Source organism: Tigriopus californicus, chromosome 2 (assembly GCF_007210705.1).
Source record: "Tigriopus californicus strain San Diego chromosome 2, Tcal_SD_v2.1, whole genome shotgun sequence".
NCBI classification, from domain to species: domain Eukaryota; kingdom Metazoa; phylum Arthropoda; class Copepoda; order Harpacticoida; family Harpacticidae; genus Tigriopus; species Tigriopus californicus.
In genome coordinates this window covers 4775553-4789034 of record NC_081441.1, presented here as the reverse complement: position 1 = coordinate 4789034, position 13482 = coordinate 4775553, and the positions used below count along the sequence as shown (strand labels likewise).

The 13482-nt window shown below is 42.2% G+C and overlaps 3 protein-coding genes across 3 annotated transcripts in view; 2 read left to right on the top strand and 1 right to left on the bottom strand.

Annotated features, from left to right (window-relative positions):
- The window catches only part of LOC131892924 (tax1-binding protein 3 homolog), a 1578-nt gene extending 627 nt beyond the window's left edge, over nucleotides 1–951 (top strand). Inside the window, exons 2-3 of the mRNA XM_059242792.1 lie at nucleotides 46–174; nucleotides 542–951. Of these exons, the coding sequence (XP_059098775.1) occupies nucleotides 46–174; nucleotides 542–730 (318 nt within the window). The 3' untranslated portion in view covers nucleotides 731–951. The remainder of the gene's footprint in view (nucleotides 1–45; nucleotides 175–541) is intronic.
- LOC131892915 (uncharacterized) lies at nucleotides 949–3795 on the bottom strand. Its single transcript, XM_059242782.1, has one exon. The coding sequence runs from the start codon at nucleotides 3568–3570 to the stop codon at nucleotides 949–951; it is 2622 nt and encodes an 873-aa protein (XP_059098765.1). The 5' UTR covers nucleotides 3571–3795.
- Nucleotides 3796–6183: 2388 nt separating this feature from the next.
- LOC131892920 (probable serine/threonine-protein kinase DDB_G0282963) lies at nucleotides 6184–11885 on the top strand. Its single transcript, XM_059242788.1, has 4 exons — nucleotides 6184–6373; nucleotides 8458–8591; nucleotides 8698–8915; nucleotides 11118–11885. Exons 1-4 carry the CDS (start codon nucleotides 6310–6312, stop codon nucleotides 11743–11745), a joined length of 1044 nt encoding a protein of 347 aa, XP_059098771.1. The 5' UTR covers nucleotides 6184–6309; the 3' UTR covers nucleotides 11746–11885.
- Nucleotides 11886–13482: the final 1597 nt, after the last annotated feature.

Genomic DNA, 13482 nt, shown 5'->3' with positions numbered 1-13482 from the left:
ATGGGGAGGTAGACTCTGTTTTGGGGTTTTCTTTGTATGTTACAGATTCCTATTACTTTGACGAAAGAACTGGCCCTGGATGAGAATGGAGAGGAAGTTCAGCGCTGTGGATTCAAAATCGGCGGAGGAATTGACCAGGATTTTACCAAGAGCCCTCAAGGTTATTCGGATAATGTAAGAGCTCAATATTTTTAAAGTTTTTTTTATTTTTTAAAGTTGACAAGTTGACATTTGCAATTGTCCCTTAAAAGCTCAAAGCTATTAGGGTGAACATTTAGATACTTTCAAAGCAATGCAACAACTTCAAAGCCACAACTCTTATATTCTCATCAAAATGAAACACAAATGAAACGCTGGAGCGTCCAATTTTTACACATGAACAAGATAATCATTGGCTGCCAAAGTTCAAAAGAAATGTGTTGTTTAAGTTTTACAAGTTCATGGCCATTAATTGATTTATCGTCTTTGTACATTTACCACGATCGCTTGATATGCATCAATGGCGTAAGTTTAAGTATGAACATGTTTGTTTTACTTTTAGGGAATCTACGTGACCGAGATTCAAGAGGATAGTCCGGCTGTCAAAGCCGGTATCCGAATTCATGACAAGATCCTGCAGTGCAACGGGTATGACTTTACTATGGTGACTCACAAGAAGGCCGTGACGTACATCAAAAAGAACACTGTCCTCAACATGTTGGTGGCTCGGAAGGGGGTGACTCAAACATGACCTCGATTGTCCTAATTAGGGCCCAGATTTTCCAATCAGGGTCCAAAATGCGATTTTTGGTGATTTGAACAACACGTGTCGGCCAAATGAACCTATCTTGTGATCTCTTGTTCTTGAAAAATGTGTTCTCATTTTGATAACCAATTCTAAAAAGTTTCCTTTACTTTTCTATCAAATTATGTTTCGCTTTATTCAATCAATAAATCCCTTCAGGTGCTTCAGTTTTTCTTCGAGCTCTGATTTATGATCGTAACCAAGGGCTTCGGCGAGAAAATGTGCCACAAAGTCTTCCCACTCAAAGTCAGAAATTGAATAAGGCTCAGAATCGACAAGCCTGTGATTTGGGTCAGAAGTCCAAAAGTGCCACCAAATTCGGCCAGTTTCTCGATCCAAGTAGCCCGAGCGTCTAAAATAGTGGAAACCATTTTGGGCGACTGGAATTGCAAGTGGATCACGATGATATCTTTAAACGCTTTGGCACCTCGATTATATTCAGTGATTTGATCGTCAGAGTAATAGTCATAATATCGAACCACATCCAATAAGCTCGGATCGCGTATGGTTCCATTGGCATTTGTGAGATATTCACACAGGCGTCCGCACGCAAAGAAACTTGGAAACCATTCGTTCTGTGGTTCATTCAAATCAATGACACGTTCCAAGCGCTTCGAATATTGGACCTCTGTGCAAGCTCTTGGACAGGAACACGGTAAATTGGTCGTGAAAGTGGCATTTTGAATCATATTACGAAAGCAAGTGCCTCCAATGACGTCGCAAAGGGGGTAATCCAAATTGGACAGATAATCCCAAGGGACGCAGGCACAGATGTCCGCCGCGTATTTCACTCGGCATTCGTAATAACAATTGGCATAGGAGTAAGTTTGAAATAGTTCCAAGTCGTGTACCAAAACGTCCAAATGGCATGGGTGTTGTTCCGGTGACAGCGAATCTCGAAATCGGTTCGTGACGTCACTTCCTTCGGGAGTAATCTCAATGAAATATTCATGGCCTGATTTCAAAGTCAAGACTTCCATAGCTCGGCTGAAATCCTGGCTTGTAACCATTTGACCCACGGAATTCGTCTGATGAAGCTGCAGATTTATTTTGTTCAAAATGTCGTCTTTATCTTTGTTCATTGAACTTTTTCGAGGCAAAGTGTGACGTTTTTGAGTATCGATGACCAAGGTGACGACACCCTCTCGGATGTTAGGATGACTGTATAGCAACGGGCCGGTAAAGGAATCAAAATTCTCCAAGAAAGCGCTGGTGCTCTTTTGGACCTTCAAGTTAGTATCGGCGCGCCAATTTTTGGTCAAGCAAAATCCCATATCTGTTGGAGAGCTAAAGAAGTCTTGGCAAAACTTGTTGGCCAGACCAAACCCGATTCGCGAGCCTTTCCATTGTTCTCGAAACGTATCCTTGCAGTATATAACTAATGGAGTATCTGCACTGATGCTCCGTTTAGCTCCTTTGGCGCTCAAAGAGATGCTGTCAGGAAACATTTGCTTGTATATGAATTCCTGAATCTCAGAATCTGCGGGTTTGGGAACGGGAACCACCCCTCTCTGTACCATGGCCGGTTTCATCAAGGCCAAAAGAACCTTGCGATCGAGGACTTGATCCAGCTCTCGAAATATATCACACCAAGATTGGCAATGGTCGGTAAGAGGCAGTCCACTCTGACAAGGAGACGGCTCATGGTAGTCATGGCCAACGGGGTTTTGCTCGCGCAATTCTTGAATGCACAAATAGGCACTTCTGGGGAGAGTGGCAAGGTATCTGTTGGCTTGATTTTCAACTGTCCAAGAGTTAGACCAATCCAGCTCAACTCGATCCTTGGAAAGGTTGTCGAAGCTTGTCATCATCAACAAAGGTATAATGTCTATCGGGCTCATGCCAATTCCTGGCAAACTAAAGGACTTCGTGAAATTTCCGTAATATCCCTCAGCCAACTCCCAATCGTCTGGCACACGATATAACGCGTTCTTTGTATAAACTGAATACAACTTTGAATACAAACTCCCTGGTCGGTGGGTTTTCATGTTTAACAGTGAATTAATGTTCTCTGTCTTATCACTCTTGATCAATCCTAGTTTTGAAGAAAAGCCAAATGATAAAACCGCTACTCGAATCCATGCAATATGGTAGAGAGTTGACCAGTTTTCCTCAGTTGGTAATGGCAGTAGCTCACTTGAGTTCATTGTCAGATGGTTTCCTTTCAAATAATCTTGGGCGTCCTGTTCCATTTGACCGACAAACTCACGCATCGCATCATATTTGCCCTTATCAGATTGAATTAGTTTCGACACGAAATCTTCCACCATGGCCTCATAGCCAGTTTGTCGTTGTCTTTGGGCTAATACAATCTGTTCGGTCAAAGAGCAACTGACATTATAAAACTTTCTTCGTGTATGCAGGCATTCATCATCGTAGTCATGGTACAGTTTCGTAGGTGATTTAGTGTATGCTCCCTGTTCATGCACCACTTGCTTCATAAAGCGTTTTTTTACGTCTTTAAGTCGCCTATCCACTTCCTCCGGCTCCATGAGATTTAAATACTTGGCAACGAAATCGAATCGATTGAAACCAGGATGACAGAGGGTGACGGCTGGGAACGGGAACTCGCTCACTTGGCGTTGTTCCGTACTTCTGGTCACGGGATCTTCATTCCAAGAGTCAATTTGTTTTCGAACTAAAAGCAAGGAGGCTGTTAGGCCGCACAAGATCACGACAAGCCAAAACAGCTTTTCGAGATATGCAGTGCTTTGGAGGACGTGCTTAACACCCCCTAAGTTAATGCCGTGTAAATTGGTTCTGAACTTGTCGCCTTGCCAGCTCATCTTGTAATGAACGAGTTCATACCATTTTCCAAACTATATTTGTCGACGAACAAGAACTTGTGTACATTGCTTCACCAATATGGGTGGAGTTGAAATTTTTTAATGGTAGAATATAAATTTGGGATGGGTCAATACAATTTGTCGCTAAAAGAAATTTGGAAGTTTCTCTAACGACGTGGAACATTTCATCAATTTTTAAAAAATGTCTTTGTCTAACAAAATATATGCTATTATATGTGTGTGGCCTTCTTCAGTCTCCAGTTGCGACGGGATAGCATTCAATATTGGTAGCAATAAGTTTGCTCTATAATTGTAGACCTTTACTTATGAAAAACCATTTGCCTAAGGCGGGCGTCTAGTGTGCATATTAGTGTGACTCAAGCAAGAGACACTAGGAAGATAAAAATTTATTTTTGATATACTTACAGCAATTAACGCAGGGTAAGCTAACGTCATCAGCAAACTAACTTAGAGGTATGCCCATTTCAATTTCGTCATTTATGATTTAACTTTGCTATGCACTTGTAGCGGATAATGTTAGAAATTGAGCTAGCTAGGAGGGCCAGTTGGTGTGACAGAGAGAGTTGGAAAACTAGTTTTATCCAACAAACGCATGGTTTTTATAAATGACTAGAGTGATGACTAGATGCGAGTAAGAGCATAAAGTGCAAATCCCAACACTTCCCCTCACTTTATGATAGGGAATATCACAGTCAATTGCATGCAGAGGCACATGGCCCACCATCCAGGTTCCAGGGCTCTCACGGCCCACCATCCAGGCTCCAGGGCTCTCACGGCCTACCATCCAGGCTCCAGGGCTCTCACAGCCCATCATCCAGGCTCCAGGGCTCTCACAGTCCACCATCCATTCAGGTTCCAGGGGAAACACAGCCCCTCCATTCGGGTTCCAGGGGAAACACAGCCCCTCCATTCGGGTTCCAGGGGAAACACAGCCCCTCAATTTCTAACAGATAATTACTTTTTCCTGCTAGTTGACCTCGCCATCTTTCCTTGTGAAACAAGAAAGAGCCTCTGAAAATTTTGTCCCTACGCCACGTCACGTCATAAAACAACTCATCACTGTTTTTCAAAAGTTGTAAATGTGTGTATTCGTATATGGTCTCATTTTAGCTTATAAGGAAGAATAAAAGGAATAAAGTCATGGTTAGTAAAATTTAAATCATTTCCCTTACATTTATTACCTATCTACTATTGAAGATTTGAGGTGCCAATTGCATGTCTAAAATTCTTTATTTTTGGGGGGGAGGGGGGCACGTTTTCATCGATTTCCATTAGATTTTGGATGCGCTTCCTTTGGTATCGTGAAATCTGGTAATCTTTTTTTGCGGCTTCCTTACCGCTCCTGGGAAAAGGATCCCCATCACATATATATCACATTTGCCTTTCAATTCATACGTGCATCAAAGAACTAGAGTTGGTATTTACATTTATAGGCAGCCCTTGCATAGACGGTTGATCCGGAGTTTTCGTCAAAAACTTGTTCAAGTTTGACTTAAATCCTGCTACAGGATCAACACCCATATACTCCATATGAATGTTTAAGGGGAGCACATTGAACAATGGATTCACGAGAGCTTAAAGGTGCTCTCAAACACACGTCAAGCCTCTGTGGTCGGTACAATTGACCCTAAATTCTGGATTGAAACAAAGCTCATGGAAGCTTTTGAAAACGTATATTAACAAATATTTTTCGTACCTTCTCTGAACACTGTACAGTCCCAACCTCTTTCATCTCTCCCAATATGAGAGCTCTCTAATTCACTCAATTTTTTTAGCAAAACATCTTTCGGCTTGCTCGTCTTTTTTGCAAACCTGCTGAACTAGTTGGAGCACAAATAGGCGAAGCATATTCAAGATGTGGTTGAATAATCAACCTTAAGGTTACATACACCTTAAGGTTGCCATTGATTCCACAATTTTCGCAAACATATCGTTATAATAAATGGGCATCAGAGATCATTTTGCGAGATTTTATGAGATAGAATAAATTAAGAGAAAACACCAAAATCTAAAATCGGGTAGTGATAAACAAAAAGTGTATAATCATGGAAATGTGGAGCATGGATAGTCAAACCAGAGGATGGGAAGAGATTACTCGTATCTGTTGGTCATTCCATAGTGTTAAGATGAGACGACACTTGTGGGCGTTAAGTTTTTTTTTTTGTTTGCTACGAGAGAAACGATAAAATAAAGACCGCTTTTGGGTTGAGAAAAAGAACAAGTGACAGGTGGGTTTTCCTGTAATTGGGGTCAATATGATTCAACGATCTTGGGTTTACAGTTCCTTGTTCAAGGAAAAGGAACGAATTACTGAAATTTCGTCAATTGTAACTATTGCGCACTTGGCTACTTAAGAGCCGGGATACATTTGACATCTCTGAATTAAACTCAAATAAGGGCCTGGCCTGATGTTAATGGTAATCCTCCACTAGGGTCGTAATTCGATTTGTTTCTTAGAATAACTCAGCCGTGCTCTTAAAAGGTTCTGCAATTCCCGCTCGACTCTTTTTCAACCCATCCTCGGCAGGATGATATTGAAGTTAAGGAAGATCCCTTGTGTCAGGCTTGGCATTGTGCATCTTCCTCCGTCAGTTTCGACTTTGAATCCGTATTCAGTCGACGCTGAGACTTTGCATTGTGAACACCTCCCAACGAGATTTGAAAGGCTCCGTGAACTTGGCTGCGACCTCCGAAACAGAACCGAGGGAAATAGACACCATGGCACGGAAACTGCAAATCTCAACCATATACCTATTGGCCCTCTTCGTGGCAAATACACAAGGTATAAATCGTGATTCGTGACAACAATTTCTTAACAACTTAGTTACTTTACGTAAGAGACAGACCAAACCGTTTTTTGGGAACGATTCAATCCACGGTGTTCGTAGGTCTTCGAAAAAGATCGAAATCGCAATGAAAATTGAACTCAGGCGTTCAAAATTTACATCCACAAGGTTAGCATATATCAAGCAATGGGATTGAATATCGAAGTTTCTAAAATTGGGCAAATTTTGGGTGACCGCTGCGCATTAAAACCAAATACGCCGAAAATTTAGAAGTTTTGGTTATCTGAATGAAGGATTTAGTCTATTCCCTATGGTTTTATTCTATTGACCTTGAGGATCTTTTTATTTGGACATTGTGAACACTTCTACTTCAATGATGCCATTCATGATCTATACAGGTTTTTCCTTTATTGCTTAACAAATATTTTTCTTCTTTTTGCTAGACTCAACCATGCAGCTCTTCCTTAGTTAAGTCGAACGAACTCTTGTTATTTTATGTCAGACCTCCTATGGTAAAACCACATTTAGTAAGAATCAGATTCCACCAGGGGCTCGTGGTAGACACATTAATGTCAAAGTGCACTTTATCGAGTTGCCCATTTCTACTTTAGGGAGGCAATAAGGTCACTAGCCAAGAAATATGTAACAAGCACACTAAGTCATCAACTCCTCATTTCCTCCTATTTGATGGGAAGAGGGCCTTTGTTAGTTACACATTACATCCGAGTTGTTTGATTAATTTGGAGGTGCCAACTATTGGACTAACTGACATAAACAAACATGTTCAAGGCCTTAAGGGCATAAGCGAATATCAAACAACCTCTGAGTGCAACAAGGACTGTGTTTTTAAGACAGTGCCAAGTTATCCATTGGCTCAATTTCGAGACGATTCAATATCCGATCAAGCCTAGCAATGTGCTCGTAATGCCGATGAGAGTTCTCAGTCCATTTTCGGCGCCAACCCCAACAATTTTCAATGTCATGATCCGACGGAAATGCCAATGGAAACAAAAAGTTCAGCCCGGTGCTCAATTTTGAGTGACCTTGGACCATCAACCACTGAAAGCTTTCAGGCCCATTGAACCAAGAAGATCACATTAATAAATCGTCAAGTTTGCGGTGAGGATTCGTTTACCCGAGCGTTGCTGGCCTGGCATGATGAGATGAGTTGGAAATATAATTAGTGGTCCTATTTCGACGCCCTCTGTTTTAATCCAAACTCGACCTTCTAGCCATATTTGAGGCACTCAACTTATAAGAAGCAGGCCATTCCTAAACGCAGTAGAGCGTTTCAAGAGACCGTAAAACAGCGCCGTAAACACAGGTTATTGCCGCATGAATTCTTGCCCCAAAACATACTATTAGTTCTATGGTTCAGCTCGTGAAGTCAGATTTCTGCTTTGGAAAATGGATGAGTATGGTCTCTTGTCGATTTATATGATATGCTTTCAAGCCATCCTCACGCTCTTAGGCAATTCAAGTAATCAAAACGAATTTGCAAGCTCCTTTAGAATGTCAAAGGGTATTGTTCTCAGAAATAGTTCAAAAACTTTTGTCACGACATCGGTTTGTTGGCATATCACATTATGTAATTGGATGGCTTGTTTTTTTTCTCGTGAGCAGATTCACAAAAATGCGGTTAGACCCTGACGCAGTACTGGTAATGAAAAAGAAGACTCATACCTCAAACAGACTCAAAGAGTACCGTGAAATTCCAATTACTACATCATTGGTTTAGTATTCCGAAAAAAGGCGAGGAAGAGCAGGCTCCGTTCATGAAAGGCTAACTCCGTTTTCAAAGTTGTCTGGTGGGAATTGAATTACCACAAGTCACTAGATTTAAGTTGGACAATGAAGATGTCTCAATCATGAACGAATTTGTCGTCCAAGTTTAGAACGGAGACGATATCTCAGATTTGCTTCCTCCTTGTCATGACATCTACATATATTGTATAGATCAATCACCTACCATGTATTGGACAGTCATCCCTTATCTGTTATACATGCGTATATTCTGCTGAAGGGATGAAATGCATACTTCTATAATCAATCTCTTTATTTACCTTCAAATCCCTTTTAGCGTCTCCTCAACGTAATAATGGTGGCGGATTGACTACTTGTGCAGGAGTGGCGGGCTATTGTTCCGAGGGCTATGTAGGAGACACGTGCATCTTTGTGTGTGCTTTTGGACGGCCAAATGTTCCAGTGTGTGAGGTAAAAAACTGCGACAATATTGTGATGGATTTGTGTACACATTTCAAAACATTTGTCCAATGTCACAATAAATGGTTGGTTGACTTTGCTTCCTATTGATCTGTAGAGTAACGGCCAATGGACGGATCAACCTCGTTGTATCGAGCATGAACCTGGAGTGGAATATCAAATTTCCGGAACTTGTCTTGGAATCCCAGGATATTGCTCTTTGGATGTGACCGGTGGACTCTGCGAATTCGACTGCCTCACTGGACCGGATATCAAGTCGTTTTGCACCTCGGATGGAACTTGGGAACCGTATCCAATCTGTGATGGGGACATCAGGTCAGTTTGCCTCAATGAAATACTATCGACGCAAGCCTTTTCAAGTTGACGTCGTCAATTTCCAAACCTTTTACCATATACCGTTCAAAGGGCCGGTTTCTTGAAAAGTGCCATATATAAAATTATAAATTTGACATCATTTCGAATAATGGTAAGTATACACAATTACACTTTTAATCCGAGAGCATGATGTCATTGCATGACTAGATGGGGAACGTCCGAGCGAATATGTCAGTGAGCCTCTTTTTTTTGGAAGGCTGGGCTCGGATTTGATGAAATCTGGACACAGGTTCCAGATCTGAGGGGCGCGGAAGTGTAACGAGTTCTCGTTAAGTCTTGTCCCCCCGTTGGTCACCTCGAGGTGTCCCTGGACTATTGTCCTCGTGGTTCTGCATTCTGCATCCCTCGTTCCAGGCTTTGGCCCTTATGTCAGACTGCTGAGGGAGTCATCGCCTCTCCAGTACACTTTCCAGGCCTCTATCATGGTCATTTTGACAAGGAGCCAGTTATAGAGAGGAAATCACTCCTCTCCAGAAGGCGAGCGGTATCCAATATTTCGCATAACTCGGAGGCATTTGTTCCGAGTACTTGGATATTATCAGACCATGAATTACTGATTTAAGCCTGTACCCGTTTATTGTCTGGGCTATTCGTCTGACCGAGAAGAGGCGGGAATTTAAAACACGAAGAAGTCTCTGTACTGGGACCACTTCAGGGAGGCATGAACAATCATCTCCAGGACCGTAACAGTGTCCTTGGCGATCACACGGTCATTTCCCAAAAATATACTGGGAGGGCCAGTCGCTTTAAAACTAGGCGCACTAAAGAGGAACTGGGGCATTGCACGTCAAGTGGACACACCTCACGGCACTTAGGTTTTAGCATCTCATGAAATTTCACGCGTTCAGTAACTAGGTTAATGTAAGTTCACATCCACAATTTCAGCCCCATTTTTTGTCCATTTTTGGCCAAACCGCTTGACCATCGATGTTTGAACAACCATAACTTCGACTATAGTGATCCAATTGAAATGAATTTGGTATGGAAATATCCCTGGGACAATGGCCTTTGATTGAATGATGATAAACAGGTTCCCAATTGGAACACAAAAGAATAGGCCTTGGGTGACCTAGGTACCTGAAACTTGGCGTGTGACTTTTTCAGTCAAAAAAACAGTGTGAAAAAAAATGAGTTAAACTGGAGATGACTTGCCGTGATTTCGTCAAAATGTGTACACACTGGACGTGGAATGCCTCAACTGTGTTTTCTTTTTGTCTACGATAAGCCGGTTAGACTCTATATAATTGAGCAGCAGAGAAGCAGCGTGTTTCAGTTTTTGGAGCACATTCTGCATGGTTCGACCCGACACACTGATAGTGGTGTCGTCCTTGCAAGAACTCCCCAAATGCTGCTCTATGTCCGACGTTAGGACAAGAACAAAATCGGGGAGATACCCGACCCCCTGGGTCAACCAAGGGCGACACTCCTCGAACTCGAGACGCCACTCCACACCCTCAGGGCATGGCTTCTTTCAGTGAGGGAGGATTGGATCCACTTGGTGTCTCCTCGTACCCGAATTCAAGTCTAAAAAGCTTTTTGCCCAGTATCTCCGGACCTTGGACATCAAATGCTGCCTTCAAGTTTCAAGTCCTAGAGGAGCACCCCATTATAGTCCCCCCCCCGTTGTTTGTGTTTGTCCACTCAGTGCACATCTGGAGTAGTGCTATGGAGATTCTTATGCCTGGTCGGAGCCCTCGTTTGCTTGCCTCCAAGGCAGTCCCTCATTTGATCATAAACGATCCGTTCAAGGACCTTAGAGGAGTTGGCCAGGATAGAAATCGATCGGTAATTCGCCACATTGGTCGGGTCCCCCCTCTTCAAGAAAGGCGTTACAACACCTAGCTTCCATTGATTGGGGATTTTACTTGATAACAATGTGTTGATTATTAGGGTGAGGGGTACAGCTAAAAGTTACCAAGATTCATTCGGATGTTCCTGTCAACCTTTTAATAAGGCTTTTCAACCACAGTGCCAGTCGTCTCAATGGTAAGATGAGACGGGTTAGTTGGTCATCAAAGAATCAAGTTACTGCCTATCAGAACTACAAATGGATGATGTGATGTCTAGCTTTGCTCGCCGGGCAAGGTTTACCCCTCCGACCCTAGCATCCCAAATACTAAAATACAATTGACTCTCTTTCAGAGAGACTCGTGATGGGTGTGATCCTTGTCCTGGCCCATTTGGTGGGGCTCGGAATAGGACCTTGGAATCGAGGAATCAACCTAATCAGCCTGCTGGTCGTCCCAATCGTCAGAACAACAACAATGGACCCATCCAAGGGTTCCAGCCGGTCAGTAAATCGTCGCCGACAGTAATCCAACCTTCTCGACAAACCCCTTTTACTCCCCAACAACCCTCGCAACCAGTGAATTACAACAATAACAACAATCGCAGGGCCCCAAACTCTCGTAATACTAACAGGAGCAGCAATAACAATCGGAAAGCAAACCAAAGCAGAGGGAACAATCGGTCTCTGCAGAACAACCGCAATCGGAACAATCAATCTTCTCGAGCCAATCAGTTCCAGGAGCAACCAAGGAAAGCGAACTTTCAAAATTCACAACCCTCGAAGGTCTCCCGCCCAGTCAGTAACAATAACAGGAACAACAACAACAATAACAGAAGCAACAACCACTCTGGCGCATCCACTGGACTTCAATGTCCAGGAAATAGCCTTGAAGTCTGTATTGATGTATGCCCTTCATTCTCTGCCCGCATTTTCGGAGCCTGTGTTGCTGGCTGCGCTCGTCGATGCCCTACAAAGAAGTGAAAGAGTATTTCAGGTGGTGCCTTGAATGTGAACTGAAGATTTCGAAACGTGACGTACCAACCGTACCAACGAGCAAAAAGAGCAATGAGCAAAGATTCAAACAATAAATGAGTGGGATCTTATTGCTTCTCAAGTTGAAATATTTGTATGTGGTTTGATCTTTCAATTGTACTCCTCACAAAAATCCCATTTTTTAACTGGACTGGGCAGGTTAATAAGACCAGAATAGGTTCAATTTGACGTTAAATGGAGTATGGCTAATTAGGTTTTTTTTAACTATTATGTTCCATTCTTCCTCAGAATTATTAGGCAATGATCCAGGAGTGGGGCCGGCCAAAACTTGTATCCTGTGAATTGTGTGAAACACTGTGAATTTATAAATAAGCTGGCACCGACCTCAGATTTATTTCTATGATGCAATATCAAAGATGTAGAAGATGTTGGTCTAGCTGATCAGTCTAAGAGGTAACGCTAGCGTTTAAAGTCAATAGGGCTTGTCAAGTGAACGCGTTCATGAACATGTGACGTTATTCCATGGAGTAAAATCAAAGGCAACATGCCCAGCCAAACTACTGTGCATGCATTGAATTTTGACACTTATTCCATTTTACATGCTTGTCTAAGTAAATAGCATTGTGGTATTGAGCCACTTTGGGTTCAACAATGGGTTCATCGATTAACACCAACCATGTTATTTTCTTGGGTTTTGTAACACAGCTCACTCAAAATCACTCAATTCTTGAAAATTCAATGGGCGGATAGTGCGAGATGTCTGTGATGTTTGTCTTAGTTCTCCCTCCCCAAAATGCCCAAAATTAGAAAAAGCCGGATCACATTTTTCCTTGAATTTCCTTCACTTGACATGCCCTATAAAATGCCACATGTATCTGCAAGTTTTGGCCGGGACTAATCATGAGCAAACTACATCAATGTTGAGGCTGGTCGAAAAATTAAATAGTGTCCATAAATCGGTCTCAAATCTATCATACAAGAATTCACTTGCCGGGTGTCCCAAATACTTCATGTTCCCAAAAGACTGTCCCGATATGAGTTTCCTATCTTAAATAAGCGATAACTTTTGCGCTTCAGAGCTGGCTTTGGATGATCTGATATGACCACTTTGGCTGGACTACAACGTTCTAAACGAGGCCGAAATTCCAAACTCCCAAACAGACATTCCACGAGTAGACCCAAGGTCCTAAAATACATATGAGTACTGAGTAGACAGGGATCCAGGGTCTTTAAAGCTGTTGGGGAGGACAGGGCTACCATATGTAGGAAACAAACCTAGCTTTGGCATCTTCTTGACAAAATTCTAGAATTTTGCAAGTTTTTGCTTGATCTAGTTTTTTTGGGAGATTTCTAAGGATTTCTGCCAGTACTTAAGGTTTTCTAGGTTCTTTTCCGCAAAAATATGACACATTCAAGACTTTCTACGAGCTTTGTGAAATCTATAAAAGAATGTGACGAATCAAACAAGGTATGGGTATCTTTTTTATCGGCTTTATTACAAAATGACTATGTTCTATGGGTCCGACCAGCATTTTTCTTATCTTCATTACTTCCCTCCGTATGTGAAAACGTGAAAAAAATACAATTTGTTTGCAATCTTGGCCCTTTGATGTTTGAGGATTCACAGGATTGTTTTATTGAAAATCAAGGATTTTTGCACCAACATAGTCCCAATTGAAGTGTTCTTTGACATTGCTCAATTGAAAATTCTCAGCCCAAGCAGGA